At 30.6% G+C, this 26,091-nt stretch overlaps 3 protein-coding genes across 5 annotated transcripts; 2 read left to right on the top strand and 1 right to left on the bottom strand.

Moving 5' to 3' along the window:
• The first annotated feature begins 22 nt into the window (after nt 1-22).
• LOC127264077 (protein CANDIDATE G-PROTEIN COUPLED RECEPTOR 7-like) lies at nt 23-4,509 on the top strand. 3 transcript variants are annotated; one of them, XR_007841600.1, is made up of 3 exons: nt 23-1,500; nt 1,771-1,826; nt 3,274-3,414. XR_007841600.1 is itself a non-coding variant. In XM_051293446.1 (2 exons), exon 1 carries the CDS (start codon nt 137-139, stop codon nt 1,460-1,462), a length of 1,326 nt encoding a protein of 441 aa, XP_051149403.1. In that variant the 5' UTR covers nt 23-136; the 3' UTR covers nt 1,463-1,500; nt 4,388-4,509. The 3 variants fall into 3 exon arrangements, 2 of the variants coding, with proteins under 2 accessions (XP_051149403.1, XP_051149402.1); XM_051293446.1 differs by lacking the exons at nt 1,771-1,826; nt 3,274-3,414 and adding an exon at nt 4,388-4,509; XM_051293445.1 differs by lacking the exon at nt 1,771-1,826 and having other exon boundaries at nt 3,274-3,415.
• Nucleotides 3,051-10,096, bottom strand: LOC127264075 (probable LRR receptor-like serine/threonine-protein kinase At1g56140). The gene is made up of 24 exons (XM_051293435.1): nt 9,843-10,096; nt 9,336-9,507; nt 9,148-9,219; nt 8,972-9,043; nt 8,776-8,847; nt 8,589-8,660; nt 8,279-8,350; nt 8,127-8,198; nt 7,921-7,992; nt 7,765-7,836; nt 7,593-7,664; nt 7,394-7,465; nt 7,206-7,271; nt 7,074-7,139; nt 6,925-6,969; nt 6,721-6,785; nt 6,171-6,538; nt 5,807-6,008; nt 5,549-5,713; nt 5,329-5,447; nt 4,955-5,171; nt 4,640-4,871; nt 4,407-4,557; nt 3,051-3,547 (listed from the first exon to the last, which is right to left on the bottom strand). The coding sequence occupies exons 1-24, from the start codon at nt 9,973-9,975 to the stop codon at nt 3,164-3,166; spliced, it is 3,105 nt and encodes a 1,034-aa protein (XP_051149392.1). The 5' UTR covers nt 9,976-10,096; the 3' UTR covers nt 3,051-3,163.
• An 8,012-nt stretch (nt 10,097-18,108) lies between these two features.
• On the top strand, nt 18,109-19,239 carry LOC127263863 (protein BRANCHLESS TRICHOME). Its single transcript, XM_051293132.1, has one exon. It carries the CDS (start codon nt 18,159-18,161, stop codon nt 19,128-19,130), a length of 972 nt encoding a protein of 323 aa, XP_051149089.1. The 5' UTR covers nt 18,109-18,158; the 3' UTR covers nt 19,131-19,239.
• The last annotated feature ends 6,852 nt before the right edge of the window (nt 19,240-26,091 follow it).

Genomic DNA, 26,091 nt, shown 5'->3' with positions numbered 1-26,091 from the left:
TCCGCACGTAAAAAGCTCTTCAAATTTAAACCAAAAATATCCCGAAAATAATACCATCATCATGATCAACTATTGATCTTCTATTTCATTTTCTTCTTCCGATCCGATCCCCATTGCAACCCACCAAAAAAACCAAATGTCGATTCCTCTCCCCCTCTCCATCCTCATCCTCCTATCCGCCGTCCCCCTCGCCGCCGGCGAGATCCGTGTCAATGAAATTCGCTCCGACAACCGGCGGATCATCCCCCTGGACGAATTCGGGTTCACACACCGCGGCATATTGGAGCTCAACATCACCCAATTCTCCCTCTCCGGCACCAAACCCGACCCGCCCTCCGCCCTCTCCAACGTCGGGTTCTTCCTCTGCACCTCCGACGCCTGGCTCCAAGTCCTCTACCAAATCGAGGACAGAGAAATCAACTGCGTCCTCGAATCCAACGCCATTAAGAAGGTCTTCACCTTAGATCTCCTCCCCTCCCCCACCGCCTCCCAATACAACGACTCCTACACCGAAATCGGCGCCGATCAGTTCGCTCTCGTCTTCGCCAACTGCTTCCCCGACCTCGCCGTCTCCATGACCGTCCGCTCCGCCATGTACAACCTCGAAGGCGGCGCCAAATCCAACCGCCGCGACTATCTCTCCGCCGGTAAGACCGTCCTGCCTAGGGTTTACTTCCTTCTCTCCTTGATCTACTTCCTCCTCGTTCTCCTCTGGATCGCCGTCCTCTACAGAAAGAGATCCACCGTCTTCACCATCCATTTCTTCATGCTCGCCGTGCTCAACCTCAAAATGCTGAATCTCCTCTGCGAGGCCGAGGACAAATCCTACATCAACCGCACCGGCTCCGCGCACGGCTGGGATATCCTCTTCTACATCTTCAGTTTCCTCAAAGGAATCTCCACGTTCACGCTTATCGTGTTGATCGGAACCGGCTGGTCCTTCCTCAAGCCGTATCTGCAGGACAGAGAGAAGAAGGTTCTGGTGATGGTGATTCCTCTGCAAGTGGTGGCCAATATAGCACAGGTAGTGATCGACGAATCTGGTCCGTTCGATCAGGATTGGATCACCTGGAAGCAGATTTTCCTCCTCGTCGACGTGATCTGCTGCTGCGCCGTGCTTTTCCCCATCGTTTGGTCGATCAAAAACCTCCGCGAGGCAGCCAGGACCGACGGTAAGGCTGCTGTGAATCTGATGAAGCTCACTCTGTTCAGGCAGTATTATATTGTGGTGGTGAGCTATATTTACTTCACGCGCGTCGTCGTGTACGCGCTCGAGACGATTACGTCTTATAAATATGTGTGGACGAGCGTTGTCGCTGGAGAATTGGCGACATTGGCGTTCTATGTGTTCACAGGGTACAAGTTCAAGCCGGAGCCGCACAATCCGTACTTAATGATTGATGATGAGGAGGAGGAGGCTGCCGTCGAGCAATTGAAGCTTGAAGATGACTTCGAATTGTAACATCCTTCCTCCTTTGTGATTGAAGAAAAATTTTTGAGGTAAAAATTGCTCTACCTTGTTATGGTCTCAGCTTTGGTTTATTTATCATCATGCATACTTGCTGCATTTCATGCATAGATAGATACATATAAAATATATATATATATATATGTATGTATAGATAGATGAGTAGATTGTAGTTAGAGAATGTAGTGAACGAATTTGAATGTAGTGATCAATTTTGAAGAAGAAATCTGACAGTAGGCAACTTTTGAGAATAATGAAGAATTCTTTTGCACGGCACCAACACTCTTGGTGGATTTCTTTAGGGGCTTATGGGGTGGATTTTTTACTAACTGTCGGAATCTGCGGCTGCCGTTGTTCTGTGAGTTCCCGTAAACTTCCGATTGTTGGTTGTGTTCTAGGTTGATGTGGATTTAATTTTTAATTTTTTTTTTTTTTTTTTTTTTTCTAATAGTAAGTAAGTACGAAATGGAATTTTTTTTAATAAAAGCAACATTGAATTGATGTTTTTCGTCTAGGATAATTTGTACAGGAGAGAATTTTTTGGGAGATTATATAGCAGTATGGTAGTATAATAATTTTGTTTAGAGTTTTGATTAAAATAATAAAATTATTATATCAAAACAAAAATGATATACAGCCGTGTTTTTTATTGTACACGGCTGTGTTCCAACACAGTACATGGCCGTATGTTTAACACAGGCTTATTTTATTTTATACACAGTATGATTAACACGGGTGTGTTTTATTGTACACACTATCGTAATTTATTCAGATTAGATGTCACATCAATCTCATTACGTTCACATAAGTAATTTTCATTAATCTTTTAGTTATTGAACCAAAATCGATTAAAATTATTTATAGTAAAATTAAAATTGATAAAAAATTTATATTATAATCAAAATTGATATATTTTTAATTTTTTCTCTTATTAGTTCCGGTAAAGCCCCAAAAAAACGTAGTCGCATTGTAAAACTTTTTTAGATGCAAAAACATATTGTTTTATCTTAAATTTTAAAAGGCATATTCCACGGCACACCATAACTAGTCGCATAAGCTCGTCTTTTAACAAAAAAAATAAAAAAATAAAATGTACACATTCTTAAAAATATTAATATATCATATATATATTTATATTTCCTATATAATTTCTCTTATCAAAAAATATTTATTTAAATTATTTCACAAAACAATCATATTTCATTAACAATTTTATTGAACATTGTACAAAACATTTTTTTTACAAAATAAAATATTTTTCTTACACATTTCATCTTATATTCTACATCAATAAGCATAGATTAGAAATATAAGCCAACCGATTTGAAATGTCGCAAAAACCTCGATTACGAGTGCACATAAAATAAATTAAGCAGATTATCAATGTATTACTATTTATTTCATTTTTTAACATTTCCAATACCCAATTCTTTTTACAAAAATTTCAATATAATAAAAATAAATATCTTAATAACACTTTTACCATTCTCAGGAACTAACAATAAAAAACCAAAAAATTCTTGAGTAACAACACAACCACTATTATTTCTACATTTATACACAAATAATTACTAAACCATAATTAAACATCCATACATATATATTCACAAAATATACATACATAAATATAATAACTCTATAATTTCATTTTTTTTCGAAACAAAAAAAAAAAAATCCCCTCACCACTCAATGATCTCATGAGTCAATGAGCATTGGGATGGTATGATCATTAGGGAACTGAAGTTGTGATGCAGTTGAGGTAGAATTACTATTACTAACTGAACTAGATAATTCAACATGAACAGATGTAGAACTAACCTTGGACGGCGCCGACATGACGGCAGTGACGTCGTTGAACCTCCAGTCGACAAGGTACCCCGGCCGTGTGGTCACGGGAGCCACATCCATGTCTCCGGCCAGCATGGCCACAACACGGGACATGGCTGGCCGCAACAGCGGGGATGCTTGCGTGCATAACAGAGCTACGCCTATTAATCTCACGACTTCGTCGGGATTGTACTCGTCTAGTGAGGAGTCGACTAGAACGATTTCCTCGTTCCTTTCGTGGAGGCTCCACGCCTGCACCAAATAATATATCACGTCGAAAACACACCAGACAATATATGAAATATATGAAAATACACCGGACAATATATGTTGTATGGATTGTTAGCATGTGTTATCTCCTCTAACTTATATACGTGTCATGTTACTATATATTGTATATTGAAATCAGTCGTATCATGTGCTGCGTGGACCATTGTGTTGTCATGTGCTATTTTATGTATTGTATTTCTATTATATCAACTAGAGCTGGCAATTGTCGGATCGGGTCGAGTTTTTCAACGGATCAAACTATGCAATCCCAATCTGACCTGCCCAAACTCGTTCAATCTGAAAATAACTCATTAATCCGTTTAATAATTTTATAAACAGGCCAAATGACCCAAACCCGACCAGACTAATACGAAGTCAACCATTTTATCCATTTAAAAAGAAAAATTAAATTAAAATTTCATCAAAGTAAAATCAAATAATCAATTTAAAAAAATTCAAAAGTCATTAGTCAATCAAAAATAGACATACATACATAATAAATAGTAAAAACTATTAAAAATAAGATATATAGATTGTGTACAATTTAAATTAATAATCTTTTAAAAACATATATTAATTTAAGATAATTTTACATATATAATAAATATATTAATTAATATTCATATATTATAAACTAAATGTAGACCTTAACTCTAACTCCACTCCGTTAATTATCGTGTCGGATTCATATCAGGTTGTTCTATCGTGTTAGTTTTTGTCACCTCTAATATTAACATATACCTTATCCTATTAGTTTATATTATATGCATATATATATATTATGTATTGTCAGCACTATGACGACGAGATTTCAATATGTAGCTAAGAGAATGCAGCTTACCCATTCGAGGAGATACATGGTCTCGTCCTCCAAACTCGGGTCAGAACTCAGCCTTCCGCTGATGATCTCAAGGGCCATGACGCCAAAGCTAAATGTGTCGACCTTTTCCGTGAGATGTCCGAACATGGCGTATTCGGGAGCAAGATATCCGCTGCATGGTTACGCGGGGGCATATTCAAATTAGTTCGATAAAAATGAAAAGCACAAAAATCTTAGCTTTAGTCGATTCTTACATCGTGCCGGCGACTCGGGTGCTTATATGCGACTTTTCAGCCTCGTATAATTTGGCCAATCCGAAATCTGATATCTTAGGACTGAGGTCGGAATCGAGCAAAATGTTGCTGGCCTTCACATCTCTGTGAACAATTCGAAGTCGAGATTCCTCGTGGAGATAGGCGAGGCCCCTCGCCACTCCCACGCATATGTTGTAACGCACAGCCCAGTCGAGATTCAAATCTCTACTCCCTGCTCGATCAGGGTAGACGATTCAATTCAATGGAACATATGGTAGGCATGAAGTTATGTATAAGAGAGTTTTTTCTACTTACCAGTTCCAAACAATAGCTTGTCGAGACTCTTGTTCTTGAGGTACTCGTAAACAAGCAGCCGTTTATCTCCCTCGATGCAGCAGCCGTACAGCTTAACAAGGTTACGGTGCTGCACAGCAGAAATAGTAGCTATTTCAGCGACAAACTGGCTCTTCCCTTGATGAGATGACATAGACAACTGTTTAACAGCAACTTGTCGTCCATCCTCCAGTGTTCCCTGTTGAGCGAAACATCAACCTTTCCGAAACTATCAAAATTATACTACTTAAAAAGATCGTATCAGAACAAAAACTGGCAAAATATATTGGGAAGTATTATTATTACTGTTGTATTTTCATAAATCATAAGGTTCGAATTCAAGATGGTATTTTTACCTTGTAGACAGGTCCAAATCCACCCTCTCCGAGCTTATTAGAAGGATCAAAGTCATTTGTTGCAGCCTTAAGTTCCGCATAACTGAATATGGTGGGGCGAGCATCGATACCCAATAATTCTGCAGATTTCAGCATATGAATCATTAAAAATACCGAAGAGAGGTGGTTATAATTTTTAGTCAAAGAAATAGTCACCGGCCTACTGAGTTTATTGCATTACCATCATCCTCAAGATTTTTCTGTTTCTTTCTTCTCCAGAGAATACAGCAGACTGCAATTACACAAAGCATACTTGCAGCTACGACACCAACAACAATCTGTATAATCATGGCTACACGATTCTTCTTCCCTCCGGGAGGATTGTTCGAAACAGTGGGAATAAAATCTGCATAAAAACCATTCAATCAGTCTGCATGGGAATAAAGGAAACAAACTTCAAAGTTTTGAAGAACAGTGCAGCTTCAGAACTTGAACTTGCCTGCAGGCACGGCACTTATTGCTGAGATCGAAGGACCGTATGTACCTGCAGTAGGAATATATTCAGTTCCTTTACCAGCCCAGAAGAAATGGATTTCAATATGGTTCTCCAACACCTCAGCTCTGAATTGCTTCACAACAGCTCTCGTAGATGCTCCGCCAGCCTCTCTTCTTATGTCAAAATCTTTCTCCTCCAATTTACCCTGGAGCTCTTGAAATTTTAGTGAATAAATAAGAAAATAATCCCGAGAAAATATATATGTCTACTACATCACACAAAAGTCATGTTCGATGCCATGCCATCAATTTCAAAGTCTATATTCAACTTGAAGATGCATGTCTATTGAGAAGGCCTGTAATTTAACCTGGACATATATGTTAAACACACGCCGCCCAAGGCTCTTCCAGCTCCCACTTTCTGAAATTTCGGACTCTGCAAACTGGAGCGTCACAGTGTAGTTACCATTTTGGAGTCCTAAGCCATAATACCTTAATGATCCACCTGATAATCGAGAACTTCGGAACAGCTCTGGATGCAAAGTATTTGTGAATGGTGTTAAGGTGGAGGTGGTATATTTTGGATTCTCGCTATCAGCACCGGCATTGCTAACAGCCCATCTGCCAGTGCCAGTCATGTAATAAGCCGCTGGGCCAAGAGTCTCGTTTTCTGATTCATATAAGAGATCTTCAGCCCTAAACTGTTCCCCGGCACATTTAATTGCAAAGTTGGAATCTGCAGAACATCATTCAGAAAAAATCCATAAAAATTGAGTGGTAAGATTGAATCTATAAACAATAGAAAAATTGCACTTTAGAATTTTTGAACAGTTCTGATGATTGTACAAAACATGTTAGAACTAATAAATGGGAAGACATGTTCATTTTAGAAGGTTGTGATGGTTGTTTCTCACTTACAAATAGGTGAGCCTCTATGACAAGGAAAATTTCTTTGAAGACAATTCAATCCAGAAGGCAGAGCACTGAAAAGCACGAAAAATAAATCATGCTCTGAATGAGAAGATCAAGAAATATGTGTACAGCAAACAGAAAGATTTTCGATGGAGCTAAACAGGTGTAGATCATGTTCAGATTATCCATTGCTTGTGCTTATAGGTTCACCTGCCATTAGAATTGTCAAAGCTGAAGTTGTTGGCAACCAAGTTACTACATTGAAAACACAAATGACATTAGTGTGAGCTGTATCAGTATAAACACAATGTAAAAGATCTATAAACAAATTAAGAAGATCTGGGATTATATGATTGTACAGTTGTAAGTTCTGCTCTCTGACCCAAGAGGGAAAGGCTCCCGATAACTCGTTGTATGATAAATCTCTGCAGGCAGATGTTAGTATGTTAGGTGCTTATAATTGAGTCTAGACAAAGCATGAATTTACTCACATATATTGGAGACTAGCAGTCTTTTGGGATGGTAGTACCCCAGTTAGCTTGTTATTGCCAAGGAACCTGAAGATTGAAAAGATACTCATAAACCACTTTATTTTACCGCATTTTTATTTGGCTACTCTACTAAGTGGATGAATTTTTGAAGAGAGAATTAAAATCAAGAGTAGCTCACGGGATATTACAAGTGAGTGAGAGAATTGAGAGTGAAAAGTGAATCTGGAACTGTTCCTGTGAAATTGTTGAAGCTCAAATCCCTGGCACATGAAATTACCATATACACTCATTATATGTGTAACCATATAGATTAATCTCATGGCCAAAATTTCTCGAACTAAAGTATAAACCCCTTACACATTGTGATCTCAAGACATTGATACTTACAGGAATGACAAACGCTGCAATGCACTCAAATATGAAGGTATAGGACCAGAAATATTATTGTTTCTTAGAACTCTGCAAAAAAACAAGAAACAAAAAAAATGCATCATTTATGTTTGAACTTGGCAATCAATAGCTAAGAATGCAGAACCATAAGCTGTGTTCATGTCCTTACAAGGTAAATAGAGAAGTCATATTTCTGAGGAAGTTTAGTGACGTGCTCCCATTAGATAGTTCACTTATTCTCCTAAAAAAGATTAGCTTATGCATAAAGAATTTATAAACAGAACAAATATAATCAGATGAACAACTAAAGAATGACTGCACTTACAAGTCAGTTAAAGAGACTAGATTGGAAAATGATTGTGGTATTGGACCCTGGAATGAATTTCCTTGAAGCCTCCTGAAAACACATTGTTTATATCTTTAATTATATCTTTATAACCACACTATTTGTTTATATTTATGCCAATGAAATATAGGAGGACAGCAACATCATGAATAAATATTATATACAAATAGTCATCTCTGTCTCACAGTGTAACAAGTTTTGACCAATTTCCAATGAAATCAGGTATCTGCCCGGTGAATGCACTGTCAAAAGCCCACCTGAAATCACAACAATGTAATTCTTATGCATAAGTGTGAAGAAACTAATGGTGAAGATATTTTTAAATTTATTTTCATACACTCTCTCCAAGCTCTGTAGACGAGCAAATGTTTCCGGGATTGGACCACTGACTCCAGCAGCGTCAACGTATCTAGCATGATAAGACAGATATTATTAATATAAAGTTTCCATCCACCAAAAGAAGACCGTGCTCCTAACAAGAGAATAGATCAAGATCAACAAGGGAAAGCTAAGACTTCAGATTAGAGTTGTTACAGAGAGATTCCATGACCACAATTATTTAAAATACATCAACTTGTAAACAACATGCATTAGATTTACATATTCTATTGAACTATGCAACTACTGCAAAAAGCTTCATGTCTTACAGCTGTGTCAACTTTGTCAGGTTGCCTAGCTCAGGTGGTAAAGATCCAGAGAAGTTGTTTATGCTAAGCCCCCTGCACATAAAATAATACATAAATAGCAGCAAACGATTTAACATCCAATATATGAAACTCTTAAGGCAGGGAGAGTGCGCTGTTAAAGTTTATTTATGAAAACCAAAGGACTCACAATGATCTCAAATCAGTCAATCTTCCAAGTTCTTTTGGAATTTCCCCTGATAAAGAATTCACTCCAAAGCTCCTAATAACATAAAATCACAGAACAAAGTCCTCATATTTTTTTTCAAGCAAACAAAGTTGGAGGTGAATCTGATTATACTGAACATATAGAAAGTAGGGAAGCAAGAAAGAAGATAACAGCATACAGGTACATCATGCGAGTAAGACGTCCAACTGATGCAGAGAGCGGACCCGTAAAATAATTTCGACCCATATTTCTGAAATACACAAGGGGAAAAGTTCATACTTTCAATACTTGCACATTTCAGGAAATCACAGGTCAAAAAACATGCAGATATTTCTAAAGCCAAATCAAACATACAGGTCCGTTAGATAAGTTAAATTCCAAAGTTCGTCCGGAATCGGACCAGAAAGATCTGCTTGGAAAACTTTCCTGAAAAACAGTAAAGATTGGACACAATTTGGGGATTGTTAGCGCAAGATGGATCACAGCTTTGAAGATAAAAATCTGTCTATTTGAAACGTAGATTTTCTTGTTTGATCGCTTACAGAGATCTGATACGGCAAGTAGTACCATTATCGATGTCACAATTACATTTAATTCCAATATCTGGAGCTGGACCTGGAGTAACGGCAATACCGCTACATACTTCTCCGCTAATGTTCCATTGATCAGAGGCCACAAGCCCCCATCGTGCAAACATGGTGTTGATAGCACTTGCTGTATATCAAATTAAATACAACATGACATAAAAATTTCCACGTATAGAACTTCATAGCTTATCAAAAGCAACCTTAAGAAATACACTGATTCTGCAATTTTCTGTAAAAACAAAGAGATTTCCAGCTCAGAACGAAATCATTAAAGCTACCTAGCTACTATAAGATGATTACCTAGTATTATAAATTATAATCCAGCTATTCATTTACTAACAGGAAATCAATAGCAGCAACAAGTGAAGTTAATAAGACAAAATCGATCGGCAATTTTGGTTCCGAATCACTAAACTAACTAAAGTACGAAATTCAGTTCAAAACAGAAAACAAGTTAGGCACCATCAACAGGATGGGTTGTGGCATTCGTAGTCCCATTCTGCGCTCGCGCAACATCCGCCGCAAATCCAACAGCTAACAAAAACCACCAGACGAGCAAGTGCCGCCGCGAGTCGAGGCACCGTTCCTCCGCCATAGTAATACTCTTGAATGGAAATGGAATGGAAGGAACTCCTGTAGGACGAATCTATGAACTTGGAGGCAGAGCAAGCGAGCTGGGCTTCAAAAATGGCTGCGAATTGCACTGAATTTTTGCCACATTGGTGCTGTCGTGGGAATCAATATTATAATATACATATATTTAAATGGGAAATATCTTTGAAAACAGTTTGAGTTGAATTTTCGTCATGATTATTCGTCCACTGAGCCTGGGGTGGTTAAAAATTAATGCTAATTATAATCTAAACACATAATTGTAACGTGTCCGGAAGCTGACAGCCCTACACTTAAGCCATGCCCGCGCTGAGGTCAGACCACTCGTCCCCTGTGCGCAACACGCCCAAGATATATCATACAATATAGAAGAATTATGCGGAATCGGCCGTAGAGGACAGGAGCTCGTACACATAGGACGGACTATGGCCAAGAACCAGGGGCAAGAATGTCAACCTGCGACAAACTCCCCTACTTCAAGTGGCAAAAGCCTTCGTGCGACGCTATTTGAGTGCACTGATGTTATTTCTTGCACCCTCGCTACCAATCTTTTTCCTGCATACCATTCTTTTGGTGCTCACCAACAGCCAGCGAGGTCTTTTGCCATAATCCACATGCGATCCAAATTCCGCTGCGCATCTCCACACACCATCCGGAACATCCGTTGTTGTGGCTTATGCGATTTTCGCCCTATGATCGTCCTTAACTTAGTTTTTCCCTCACGAACAAAGCTCGGCCCTCTTGGCCCTTTCAGCAACGTCAAGCATACTCCCCTTCCTTGGGATATCCAATTACCTTAGGACATGTTCTTCCTTGACGTGCTCGGCAACGTCGAACTGTCCAATTACCTTAGGACATGATCATCCTGATCATCCTTGACGTGTCCACCGACATGCTCCTTGACTCGAGACATGCCACTTTGTCGCTCCGTTCGCCACCAGCGTCAAGGTCTACTCTGATACCATATGTAACGTGTTCGAAAGCTGACACGTCCGGCGCCTAGGCCACGACCACGCTGAGACCCAGACCCCGCCGTCCCATGTGCGCTGTGCGCAACATGCCCGGGATATAGCATACAGTATAGGAGAATCATACGGAACACGTACTTGCATCAAGATATGGGTCATTAGTCGACCGTACAGGACAGGAGCTTGCACACATAGGACAGACTATGGCCGAGAACCCGGGCAGGAATGCCAACTAGTCACGTAATAGTCCCTATAATTTAATTTTAAGCAGTATATGTATAATACTTTATGATATAATTTTATACTAATACATAAATATATAAATTATATGTTCTCTATTTCAAATGGGTTTTTGGAGATTTTATAATAAATTAAAAAATAATATTTTTTTCGTTTCATATCTATTCATTCATTTGCTTTTTCCAAGAAGTTTTAAAAATATTAGTATTATATTGAGATATAGTATAAATAAAAAAAATAACTAAATTAATCCTATTAGTATTATATCATATAAACGTAAAAGTAGATAGTACAATTATTTTTAAAAAATAAAAAAATAGATAGATTGTTAAAAGACGAGCAAATGGTATTTTATTTATCACTAGAATGGTGCAAGAGGTATTGACCGTTTTATATTTTGATTTTATAGTTAAATTAATTGTATACGTAATGGTATTTTTGTAATTTAAATAAAAGTTAAATGATTTTTTAGTATTAATGTATAATTATTTTTTGTAAAATATAAAAGAGATACTTGAAATAAAACGGACGAAAATAGTATAAATAATATTTTAAAATGAGAGAGTATAAATAGTCACTAAATTAAATTAGAGTAGTATTGTATACTTACAAACACCTCATCATGTAATCATATTACCTTAAATTATGTACAGAGTTGGAAGTTTATAAGTTAGCACCATATAAACATACTTTTTATGTGATAGAGCTCAATTGTATGTACTTGATGAATTATTGTTAGATATATTTTTAAAATTTATAAATTAGATTTATATTTATACTATATTAACTATTACATAAACTATTGTTATATATTGTTTATTTATTTTTGTCAATCAGTTGGTACATAATAAAAAAGTTTTGAGCAGATTCACTTGTAAAAAATTTAAAATTTAATTAAATTAATTTATCTTTGTTAAATATGTTTAAGATAAATAAATTTATTAAAAATATATATATTAATTTTTATTGAACAAACGAAAAAGAAAAAAAAAGGTAAAGATAGTTAAATGAATACACTCTTAAAAATGCTAAAATAAATTAATTTAATTTAGATATATCAAATATGGCGACCTGCTCAACATTTTAATTAGTCAACAACTGATCCCACGCACTTAATTAAATACAGTTAATCGAAAATTATGAGCTCATTTATAAATAATAAATGATAATAATAATAATAATAAAATACTAATAACCAGCCATGATATGCTTGCGTCACGTAACGCCTAACTTGTCTTAAATTTCTTATTATTATTATTATTATTATTGAATTTCATGTGGGAAAGAGGGGCAACTTGTTCTGCTCACGTGATCAATTATTTGGTCAGTTGAATCAAGAGCGGTAAAATAATTTTTCCTTCTACATTTATTATATATATATATTGCAATAACGTGGCAATCACAGCCCTATTCGAAAGTATGCACATAAATCTCCGGCTGATCTAATACCTTTTTACAATATTTATTTGTATAAAACTTGTGTAATTTAAGTTTTTATCTAAAATCAAATATTAATATCGAACGATATTTTGTACAAACTTTATACTAATATAAAGAATTTCACGCAATAAATAAAATATATAATATTTTATGCATTTTTACTAAAATAAAAGAGAATGTTATATAATTTAACTTTTTATTTTTATTTTTAATTCAAAATACCACAATTATTTTACCAACAAAAACTAAGCATAAAATAAACAAACAATATGACTATGATTATTTTGTATTTACTGTATAATTTTAGGTGTTATGTTATATTTGTATGTGAAATGTGAAATGATGAAGGTATTATAGGAAAGAATATTTTGTGTGTTTTCATTCATTTTTACTATTATGCATATATAATATATATTTAATAATATTTTTTTAATTATGTAAAATATAAATATTAAACAACACATTCTATTTGTTCTTTAAAATATACTCTTTTCATGGGGAAAAATTGTACCCTCATCTATTAAATAGGAATATATATTTTTTATTTGTCTATAAAAAGTTTTTATTTATAATAAATAATTATTACATATTATTTAATTTATACCATTCAATATTATATTTATTTACAAATATGTCAACTATTTATACATTCAATTTATATTAAAAAAAAAAAAAAAACTCACCTCATTAACTTACTCATTTACTTTCAAAATATTTATATATAAGTTTAGGAACAAAAAAAATATAATACTCTTTCCGTTGTTCGTTTCGAAGGGTCATATTTATATTTTGTATCATTGTACTTAACCTTAAAAATTTTTATATTTATATATATATTTTACAATGTCTTTCTATTAATATTATAATAAACTAATTGAAGTGTTTTTGCAATTTTTTCTTAATTTGTACTATGTTTTGATATAATAATTAATATTCAAATATCAACACACAAAAAATAAATAAACTCTTATAACCGGACGAAGATAGTATAATTTTAATGAGCTGAGAGACCATTTGTTTGTGTAATAGGTTATTTCTGGGCCATTATTGTGCATGCTGATTAACCTAGCAAGCACATTGTAATGTTACGCACTAACATATAGTTATTGTTGAAATATGTGTTGGTAGAAATATATATTATACATTATATTATATTAAGATGTGATATATTAGTTGAATATTATATATTGTGTAGTATTAAGATGTGATATGTACTTAAATCAAAGATAATATTTAATTTGTAAAGTATTGCCATATATTTTTAGTTTATACGTTACATTGTAAATTATTAACATAAATATTGCTAATATATACTTCTTCCTCTCATATTTATATACCAATTTACTTTTTGCACGGATTCTTAGAAATATTAATATTATATTGAGATAAAATAGAATGAGTATTATATTTTTTTTGTTTCTAAAGGTAATGGCATTTGTGTAAGTTATTATAAATTAGAATGATATTTGTAATGTTACGTAGATAGTACAATTATTAAAAAAAGAAATGAATACTTTGTTATGAGATCAGTCAAAATAAAAAAAATAGTAGATATATTATTAAGAGACGAAGGGAGTATGATATAGTATGTGTTGGGAATGAGAGTGTAGCCTAATGACGAAACCCTTAACCTCTTGACCTTTAGGTCGGGGGTTTGATTCAATAATATATATTGTGTGAATTATTATCATGAATTGTAATAGAAACATAAAATTTGTACACTCGAGTTTTTGGATGAAGTAAAAAAAAAAATAAATAAATAAAAATGAACAAACCCCATCATATTGATGAGGACTTAGTTTAAATGTATTTAATTGAAAATTAAAAACAAAATGGTTTCGGGTAAAATTATTTTTAAAAAGAATTGGGCTTAGTCAATAAAATCAGTTGAGCCCAATAATATTATTTGTATTCTTCGTATCTATTAATGGGCTGGCCTGATTTCAAGAAATAAAACTGAGGAGAACGTTTAGAATTGTTTACTAAAAAGGTAACAAGTTTTTAATTCCATTAATTAAGGGGATGTTTCTTTTAATCCAAACTCTAAATTTTTATTGTTTGGACTTTGTATTTATCGAAAAAATATTTTTTTTTCTCTTACAAAATATTTCATCATATATTATTTTAATACCAAACTAAAATCTAATTTTTTTTTTCAAACATGTCTAAAGAAACATACCCTAAATTAACTATACGTGTGTGTGTATATACCATTAAAACATATTTTCACTGATGTATTTAAATCGTAAAAAATGAATTTAGATAATATTGAAATGATTAAAAATTAAAACTTATTATTTTTAGATTTATTAAAATTTAAAAAAAAAATAGATTTGAAAAGGTTTTGGAATTCCAAGCCCTTTTTAAAATACTCACTATGTCCCAATACATGTTTACCATTTTTATCTGTTCCAAAACAACAGTGTCATTTTCATAAATAATCATATCACTATAAAATTACCCTTACTTTTTCATCATTATTATACAATTGTCACTATTTTTTACACTAATACACTCACAGGGGCAAAAAAATCTTTTACTCGTACTTTTTACCAACTGCCAATATAATATCAATATTTCTTAAATTTTTTTTTTTTCAAACACAACTCAATTATAATTTTGGGAATGAGGGAGTATACAATTGACTTTTGTATATATATATATATATAATATTGAAAATCACAACTATTACTCTTTTAGGTTGTTTTGTACCGAGAAAATTATAGAGAAAATGAATTGAGTAAAAAATAATAATTAATTATTTTATTTGGTAAAATTGAGAACTTTGTTGACAAACTTAATAAAAGGATTTTTATAAATATGAAATAATATAATTTAAAATATATATATAAAAATTAAATAGTAAAAAAATAAAATAAAAAATATATACTATAATATTCATTTCTCTATATTTGAAAGAAAAAAATGAAAACATAAAAATTAAAATAATTTATTTTTCAAAATTTATTTCTTTAATTCAAACAAATAAAAAAAATTGAAATATTTTTATGTTCCTCTATCAATTTTCCGTACCAAACACACATTTAATACATATTGAATAAATAACAAATTCAATAGCTCCTAAATCATATGTAAGACAAGTAATTTCATATTTAAATAAAGTTTTACAAGATAAGTTCAATCGAAAAGATGTCGACAAAATTTAACCATCCTACCACACCAACTCGGATTCACTTTGTATATATGAAATCTATCACAAGTTTATTTTATTTTATTTTATTTTATATTTTTCATTTCTCTGTTAAAGTAAATGACCTTAAATATTTTATAATTGTTTTATTTAATTTTTAAAGTTATAAATACGAATAAAATGGTGTGGCACATGGTCTAAATAGGGCATTAAATTAAATAGGATAGTTAATAGTAGAATGAATGTAATGAAAGTAGGCCCACTAGATGACCAATCCCATGTGAAAAAATGAAGCAATGATTTGGGGCAATGGGACAACTGTTTTTCTTTTTCAATTTTATAAGGAATTATATATGGGGTTTATTGGAGCTTGATTTATTTATTTATTTTGTACGTGTGAATATAGAGAATTGTATTATTAATATAAAAAATAATATTTTATATTAAATTATTAATTTATATATATATATAAATAATTAAATTATATTTCTAATATTTTTCACATAAGTTCTTCTATTTTTATCTCCCTCAAATATATAAGTACTTTGATCAACATTTATAATTTTTTACTTTTTATAAAATTAATTTATTTTGATCATAAATTTATAAAATATTTATTGTATATATTGAAATATAAAATTTAAAATATTTAAATATATATATTCTAAAACTTTTTATTATATATATTAACTATTATTTTAAAGATATCAACAATATTATTTAAATTAAAAAATGAATGAAATAATATTATAATTTGTTATCATTAATTTATTAAATTTTATTTCCTTAAATATCGTACCACTAATCAACGTGTCAATTATTTCCAGGCGGAAGAAGGTATTAATTATATTTCTATGTATTTATGAATTGATTTATTGGAAGGGTATATAAATTTTTTGGCATTGTGAAATTAATAGCGAAGAAAGTGACCCTTACCATTTTAAACAAGTTAAAAATTTGTTATTACATCCTAAAATTGGTATAATTTTAACTTCCTACATTAATGTCTCCAACACTCACCAAATCAATGCCACAATTAATTAAATAGAATAGTATAGAGTAGAGCTAACTATAATGAAAGAATCAAGCTAGTTATTCTTCGCCTTATTTAAAAATATAAATTATATAACACTCCCTTATATTTTAATTAAAATGTATAAATATTTTATATTTTATTTATTGTGTGAAATTCCATTATGTTCATATAAAATTTGTGCGAAATATTTTTTTTTCAAAATTGATATTTGATTCTAAATAAAGTGTAAATTACGCAAATTTTATACAAATAAAAAATGTAAAATATCTTAAATATTTTTTTAATAAAATAAATAAATAAATAATTGATCAATTATTTATTTTTAATTTTTTTTTAAAAATCAAATAATAATTTATTTTCAAAAAATTATAAAATAAAAAATTAATCAATTATTTTTTATTTATTTTATTCAAAAAACTATTTAACATATTTTATGTCTTTTATTTATATAAAATTTGTGCAATTTAGATCTTTATTTAAACTCAAACATCAGTTTTAGACAAATAGGGTGTTTCGTGAAAATTTTGCAATGACACGACGAGATTTTACGCAATAAATAGAATATATGATTTTTTGTGTATTTTTATTTAAAAATATAAGGGGATGTTATATAATTTACACTATTGAAAGAGACAAAATAAAATTAAAAAAAAAAAAAAAAACATACAATATATTTGAGTTCAGTACAAGAATTAAGAAAAATTAATACACTACTCACATTCATTATTTTTATATTTCATACATAATTCCTTATAACTCATGTAAATTAAATTATTTTCAATAATCTGGAAACAAACATATATATAATTAGTAAATAATTAAGACTTTATTAATAAAAATAATTATCACCGTGTCCAATATTTAACTGTAAATAAAAAAAATTAAAAAAAAAAAAACTGAGATTTTAAATGAAAAACAATTACCCCTAAATCACACCCGTAATCACCCTAATTAATTAAATTATTTAATTAATCATCTTCCATTCAGAGCTCCCGAGCATCTACAGAAGAACTCAGCCATGGCGGTATATATATATACACACAGCGTGGCGTGGGGTGGGGTGGTGTGGGGGTGCATGTGAGGCTGAGGGTAATAGAAACTTTATGATCCCTCATCTGCTATTTTATTATATTGTGGATTGATGACACGACGCCGCCATGGCCCTACAGCTACTCCAATTACAAAACTCCTTCTTCTTCAACTCCAGATCAAAAGCAGCAAGACCTAAACGACGTCGTATCATTATTGCTAGAATTAGACACAGACATAAACATACAGCGCTGTCCAGCCACAAAGCACAATCCAGAAAGCGAGCTTCACTACCCTCTCCAATGGCGGACATGATGACGATGCAGCAGCAGCTCATGATCAACATCCGACAAACCACCCACCCCATCACAAACATTAACAACGAGTCTTATTACCATTGTTGCTGTAATAATCTCCATCCTCCGGTCTGCAAGCCGACCTGGAAACTCTACGAGAATCCATTCTACGCCGCCTCCAATCAGAAGCCGCCGCTCCAACCCCTCGGCGGCGCCGCCGACCGGAAAATCCACCGCCTCCATCTCCCCGTGTCGGCGAGGAAGCTGGCGGCGTCGTTTTGGGACCTCGATTTCATCAAGCCGCCGGATATGCTGTCGGAATCGGACAAAGCTAGGGCACAGATTCTGGAACTTAAGAACATTCTAGAAACCGAGCGCAAGGCCAGGCGGAAAATCGAAGGTTTGAATAAAAAGCTCGCGACGGAATTAATGGAGGAGAGGAAATCGCGGAAAGCTCTGGAGAAGCGCTGTGAAGATCTGGCGAACAAAATCTCTTCTGACAAACTCGAAATCTCTCGAATGAGGCGCGAATTCGAGGAGGAAAGAAAAATGCTCCGCACGGCTGAGGTAATCCGCGAGGAACGTGTCCAGATGAAGCTCGCCGAGGCGAAGATCCTCCTGGAGGAGAAATTCTCCGAAATCGACATCTCCGGAGATGTCGGGAGCCGCCGGCGGCCGGAATCCATGGCCGATCGTTCGGACATTGTTGACGGCGGCGGCGGTTATCGTCAGACATCAATGTTGCGGGGGAAATTGAGGTTAGTGTTGGGAGAGAAGAAGAAGACGGCGGCGACGGAGAATCCGCACATTAGGCGCGGAATTAAAGGATTTGTGGAGTTTCCGAAGGTTGTAAAAGCGATTGGTTGCCGGCGGAAGGACAGTTTGGGGAGCAAATTGGAGTGTCCGAGAGCTCAGTTGAAGATACTGCTCAAGCGCAATGGAACTGTGCCAATTAAGGATTTTATTATTACAAAATAATGTAATGTTAATAATTTGGGTTATGTCTACGCAATTTCTTCAATTCATTATTATTTATTGTGATGAAATGGAATCCGCGTCTCCTGCAAATTAGGCTATCGCCACAAGAGCGGAGTGAATTTAAACTTATAATTTAATGGTCACACGTCCAACATTTACAACACCAAACCATTTGTTACCGACATTATTAATTTGGCTTTTCATTGTGGCAGTCTTGAATAGGCTTTTTTTTTTTTTTTTTTTACAATTTTACATGGTGCCTCTTTTTCTAAACAAACCTATTTTTTTTTTGTTTTTTATAAAGTCCAGCGACAAATATTGATTTTCTTTTTTTTTATGTCACATAAACATGATTTTTTTAATAAATTTATTTATTTTAAATATAAATCAATTTAATAAAATTTTTAACATTTAACATACAATTCATTAAAAAAAAATTATTTTTACTTCTTTTTCTCAATATTATTTTATAAATTTTTATTAATTAATAAAAATATTATTATTTTCAATTTACTGTAAAGATATACTTATAATATAGATATACTTTGATAATATAGATATACATGAAATAAAATATTCACTTTGTCCTTCAATAAGTATTTATTTATTTTTTATACAAGTTTAAGGTATATTAGTATTAATGAAGTAGTAAAAAATAGAGTAGAAATGACCAAAATAACTTTATATGATATAAAAGTAATGACATATATATAATATATTATAAATTATAAGGATATTTATAATATTATATAAATAGTATAGTTACTAAAAATAAAATAAATATTTTGTTATTAAACAGATTAAAATTAAAATTAATAATAATATTTTTTTATAGGAAGAAAAAAGTATAAATAAATAGTGTCAAATTTTAAAAATTGTGTATATGTAAAATGAGTGTAATTTGCAACTAATTAAGATCCGTGTGTAATTGCATATATTAACGTATATATGCAACATTTGGGATGTGTTCTTTGGATTTGAGTTTTGGGTTTGATAATACTAAAAAAATGTTACTTGAAATAATATTTAATGAGTTAGTAATAGTTATTTAATATAGTATTTTGAACATAAAATTAAAATTTTATAATGTAATAAATAAGAAAATAAATATTTAATTTAACATATATGGAAAGTAAGATTGATGAATAGAATGGGACACCTAAATGAAATATAGCCAAGAGACATTTTGTTTTTATTTTATTTTTATTTTGTAAATAATATTTTAATATGACAAAAATATTAACAATTACAAATCTGATTAAAATACAGTATAATATAAGATGTATTGATTTTCTAAATTAAATAACAATTAAATGAAATATTTTGTAATAGAATATAATTTAGTTTTGTAAAAGAAAAACATAAAATCTAAAATTAAAAAAAAAAATAAATAAAAAATAAAAAAATTCTATAATATTTTGTCTTGTGTTTTATGTGAAATTGGGGTTTTCGGGTTTTTGAGGATCTATAAATGTTCTATATATGATTCGACTATATGTTAAGTTGATTATTTATAACTGAACCAGGTCCGACAAATATGTTTCTCGCATACTTCATTTTTTTTTTTTTTTTAATTTTATGAAAGTTCAGCATTATTCAACGTAATTTTTTTTTATTTTATATAAAATAAGAAAAATTTAATCAAGACTGAACAAACAAATCCTTCGTTTACACAGATTTATTTTTTCAATTTTGAAAACAAAGATGAGATTAATAAAAATTTAGTATTTGATATGATATTTTTAAAAAAATAATATGTATTTGATGAATGTTTAAAAAAAAAAAAGAAAAAATATATTATTGAAAAATAGTACCAAAAATTGAAAAAATTATTATAATTATTTTTATTAATATTTGTATTAATTACTTACTAATTATACTTTACCTAAATTCTTATATCTATAATAATAGTCTCGTGTTATCTAAGACGAAGGGAGTATTATACTTCTCTGTCCCATAACTAGCTATTTATTTGTTTTTTGCACGGAGTTTTAAAAATATTAGTACTCATTCCGTCCCAAAAGTATAGTCTTATTATATTGGATACGAGATTTAAGAAATATTGATATTATATTGGTAGTTGGTAAAAAGTAATGTTAAATGACTTTTTTTTGCCTTTGTGAGTATATTATTATAAAAATAGTGGCAATTATATAATAATAATGAAAAAATATGGATAGTTTTATGGTAATATAGTTATTTATGGAAATGAGACTATTGTTTTATGATAGACAAAAATGGTAAACAAGACTATTGTATTGAGACGGAGGAAGTATTATATTGAGATTTAGTAGCAATAAAGTAAAAATTACTAAAATATCATTATTAGTATTGTGTGATATAAATGTTATAGCATTTGTATAATATATTGTAAGTTGTAAGGGTATTTATAATGTTAAGTAGATAGCACAGTTACTAAAAAAAAATAAATATTTTGTTATAGAACTTAATAAAATAAAAAAAATAATAATTTATTATGAGACGATGTATATAAGTTAGAACCTTGTTTTTTTATATATATTTTTTGATTTATTGTATTAATTCGATCAAATCAAAAAAAAAATAAAAATCGTCACAATATTTTTATTTTTATTTTTGTAAAAAATAAACACAAATTTATATTAATAACCAAAAAAAAAAGATGTGCGTAATTAGGGTGAAGATTGGACAGCGTGGGGTGAGGAAACAAACAAAGGAATTAAAAGCGACGACGGACACAGACGGACGGTCCCCACCAACCCGCCCGCCGTTTGCATTTCCCAATGCGCCACCCAAACGCCGTCATCGCCTACAAACCGACGGCGTTGACGGATACCGTCAAATCACTACAACCAAAAAGTCAGATAGATAGATAGATAGGGCTTATTACTGCTAGGGTTAGCTTAAGGAGGGTATATTTGTACTTTCCTCCTTGTAATAATCTTACCTAAACCTACCCCTACGCATCTACTCTCTGCCTCACCCCGTTGACTAACTTGGTTGGGGATTTTATTGAAATCTTATTACTACACGAGAATTTATTGAGATAAATATAATTAGTAGATAATTAAAAATATATTAATAAAAATAATTAATTTATAATATGAATTATTGTAAATTTAAATTAAAATAACTAATTAGTTTAATTAAAATTTTAAAAAAAATTAAAATAGATAATCATTTAAAAAAAAAATGACATAAAATATGGAATGAATAAAAACGACACAAAGATATAGTAAGTGGGACGAAATGAATATTATTTTTAAAAAAAATCGGATTAAATTTTTATTTTTTATTATTTATATTGTACTATTAAAATTTAATTTTATTTCAAAATATCATATAAAAACTATTTATATCACGTTATATCATTGTTCAAAACTCAAACTCAATAACCAAATACACCCTATTACCTCCATTTCTTGCTTGTGTTTTTTGTGGTTACTTTTTATTTTCTTATTTAAATATTTTTTAAATAACATATTTTACAATAATAGAAAATAATAAAGTAAAATTAAAACCAATCACACCCTACATTCATTGTTTGTTTTACTTTTGTCACAATACAATATATATATATATATATTATCTTTATCATTATTAAACAATTTCATAAATTTTAATTAAAATATAAAAGATATATATATGAAATATTTTAAATTAAACAAAATAATAATAAAAAAACTAAAAAACTAAAATATTTCTAACAATTAAACTCAATTCTATATTATATATCCGTGGATTTACAAGCTAATACTTCCTCATTTTAGTAATATGCATTATTTTTTAAGAAATTTAATAAATATTATACTTCTTCCGTCCCAATGCAAGGTTGTCGTTTATTTTTTGCACGTAGATTTTTAAATATTAATATTATAATGGGTTGTAGTGAAAAATACGAAAATACTCCTATTAGTATTGTGTAATATAAAAGTAATTATATTTGTGTAATATAGTGTAATTTTGAAGGGTATTTATTATGTTAAGTAGGTAATATAATTACTAAATTAGGAAATGATAACTTTGTTTTAGGACGAACGAAAATGAAAAATGACAATTTTTCAATGGGACGGAAAGAGTACTTTGCATTTGAACAAGTAAAAGTAATAAAATATATTTCCTCCGTCTCTTAACAATCTATCAATTTTTCTATTTTGGTCCGTCACATAACAAAGTATTATTCGTTTCCTTTTTTCGTAATTGTACTATCTACTAACATTACAAATACTCTTTTAATTTACAATATACTACATAAATGTCATTACCTTTATATCATACAATACTAATATGGTTAATATAGTCTTTTTACCTTTATTTTTATTTTATCCTAATATAATACTAATATTTATAAAACTCCGTGTAAAAAGCAAATGGATAGATCGATTGGGGACGGAGGGAGTAATATTATATAATGTGAGTATGTTGATTATCACTGTACAAGTTTTATCAAAAGGATAAGAAGTGTTGCACGTTGGATTGTTTACTTAAAAGTATTACTTTTTTATTTTAATAAAAATTATTATATATTAATATTAAAATATTTTTAAATTTTACCTAAATTACAAATATATCATTATAAATATAATTAATTTATATATAAAGTTCAATGACAAAAATATCAAAATTTTTTACACAATTTAATTAACCAATAAAATATTACTCCTTATTTCCCAAAATAGGGACATTTGAGATTAACATGAGAATTGAAAAATAATATTTTCTCTGTTCCCGTGCAAGATTGTCGTTTACTTTTTGCATGTAAATTTTTTAATATTGGTATTATAATAAGTTGTAGTAAAAAGGACAAAAATGCCCCTATTAGTACTGTGTAATATAAAAGTAATGATATTTGTGTAACATAATGTAAGTTGAAATGATATTTATTGTGTTATGTAGGTAGTACAATTACTAATAGGAGATGATAACCTTGTTTTGAGATGGACGAAAATGGATAATGACAACCTTTAAATGGGACGGAGGAGTAGTATTATATTGATAGTGTGTGTAAAAGTAATTTTAAAATACCAAAATGCTCCTACTGTATGTAATTATTGGGAAAAAATTGAAATAATTTTGTAAAAAGTGAGAAATTTGTTAGAAAAAAAAAATGAGATTATTGTTTTAAGACGAACGAAAATGACGATATTGAACTGTTATTTTCAGACGGAATGAATATTATTTTTTAATTCCACTAAACGACAAATGACTGTTTTGAAGTGGGGTGTATGAAATATATTTTATTATTATTACTCCCTCCGTCCCAGAACTATAGTTTGGATTGTGTTTGACATGAGATTTAAGAAATATTGATATTATATTGATAGTAGGTAAAAAGTACTTTTAAAAGACTTTTTTGCCCTTGTGAGTGTATTAGTGTAAAAAATAGTGATAATTGTGTAATAATAATGAAAAAATAAGGATAGTTTTATAATGATATGATTATTTATGGAAACGAAATTATTGTTTTAGGACAAATAAAAATAATAAATATGACTATTGTATTGGGACGGGAGAAGCAGTATTTTAAAAATACTGTTCGTTTATAGTATATGCATTTTGAATGATTAACGTGTGTATATATTTACATATGTAGATTGTACTTAATTTTATTGCTGTCAGTGGTTGTGGTTGGGTATTTATGGTGAAAGTGAAGTACACCCATAAAAATCAAATTTAAAATTAGTGACTTAGTTTCGATTTCAAATTTATTAAGGGTGTGTTTGTTTGAAGGATTTTGGAGGATTTCTACTATTCATCCAATTTTTTCTCCCAAAAACATCAAATCAAACACCTATTTTTCATTTTTTATATTATACTAAAAATCAATTTTACATTCAAAACATCACATCAAACCCTATTTATATCACATCATACAACTATTCAAATTCAAAATTTCTACTATTCAAATCTCAATCCAAAATCCAAACCCCCAAACAAACACACCCTTAGAGTAAACTTTTTTTTTTTTTTTAATATTTTGGATTTAAATTATCAGTGAATAAATATAAATATTATGGCTTTGTTTATTAAAAGTCGAGCCGACAAAAATTGATCCGATATGATAATTCGATACGAAATAATTGGATTTAAGTCAAATATTTTAATCCGTTTATGTATACCAGTCGACACGAACCCGATACGATAATAAACGGGTTGGGTTAAAGTTGGGGCTCTCAACTTGAACCCGACACGACAACCCGATTATAATATATTAATATTGATAAATATATTTATTATATATATAAAATAATCATAATTTAATAATTTTTTTCATAAATTAATTTAAATTAAGTTCAATTTTAAATAATCCAACCTAATTTACGCTCAAACTAATAAAAATTAATATAACACGACAAAAAATAATTTAATTTGAATCAAGAATTTCGACTTAATTATGTATATGGGTCAACACGAGTCAATCCGAACCTGACACGATAATAAACGGGTCAACACGAATCCGACACGATAATAAACGAATCGAATTATGATTGAATAATTTAGCCCATTTAAAGTATTCATCACGACACAAATCGACCCATTGCTATTTCTAATTAATTTTATTATAAAATTTCTATTGTACTGTTGAAATCTTTTTCCCCTTAAAATGTATCACACTGAATATTAAAAAATACGTCAAAAAAAATATTTAGTCAAAATATCTAACCGAATATCTAGGGTGTGTTTGTCTGGGGTTTGGATTGGATTTACACTATTCATCCAATTTTTTTCTCCCAAAAAACATGAAATCAAACACTTATTTTTCATTTTTTATATTATACTAAAAATCAATTTTACATTCAAAATATCCCATCAACACCTATTTATATCAAATCATACAACTATTCAAATTCAAAAAAAAAAAAAAAAAAAAAAGAAAACAATTATATTTTAATTTTAGATAAATTCTTTATTCAAAATTTTACAATATCTTGATAATAAAAACAACATTAATAAATTGATTTTGCATATAACTCTATGAGGA

This window comes from Andrographis paniculata, unplaced genomic scaffold (assembly GCF_009805555.1).
Source record: "Andrographis paniculata isolate CXL003 unplaced genomic scaffold, ASM980555v1 Contig69END, whole genome shotgun sequence".
In the NCBI taxonomy this organism is placed as follows: domain Eukaryota; kingdom Viridiplantae; phylum Streptophyta; class Magnoliopsida; order Lamiales; family Acanthaceae; genus Andrographis; species Andrographis paniculata.
Note: the sequence above shows the minus strand (reverse complement) of the source record. Positions and strands in the feature narration are given on the sequence as shown.

Bases quoted from the DNA above. Each gene is read 5' to 3' on its own strand.
- LOC127264077 (XM_051293446.1), top strand. From the start codon at position 137: ATGTCGATTCCTCTCCCCCTCTCCATCCTCATCCTCCTATCCGCCGTC.
- LOC127264075 (XM_051293435.1), bottom strand. From the start codon at position 9,975: ATGGCGGAGGAACGGTGCCTCGACTCGCGGCGGCACTTGCTCGTCTGG. The intron at 6,970-7,073 runs GTACAATCATAT...TTTTCAATGTAG, and splicing joins AGAGAGCAGAACTTACAACT to TAACTTGGTTGCCAACAACT. The intron at 5,172-5,328 runs GTAAAAATACCA...TTCGCTCAACAG, and splicing joins GATTTGGACCTGTCTACAAG to GGAACACTGGAGGATGGACG.
- LOC127263863 (XM_051293132.1), top strand. From the start codon at position 18,159: ATGGCGGACATGATGACGATGCAGCAGCAGCTCATGATCAACATCCGA.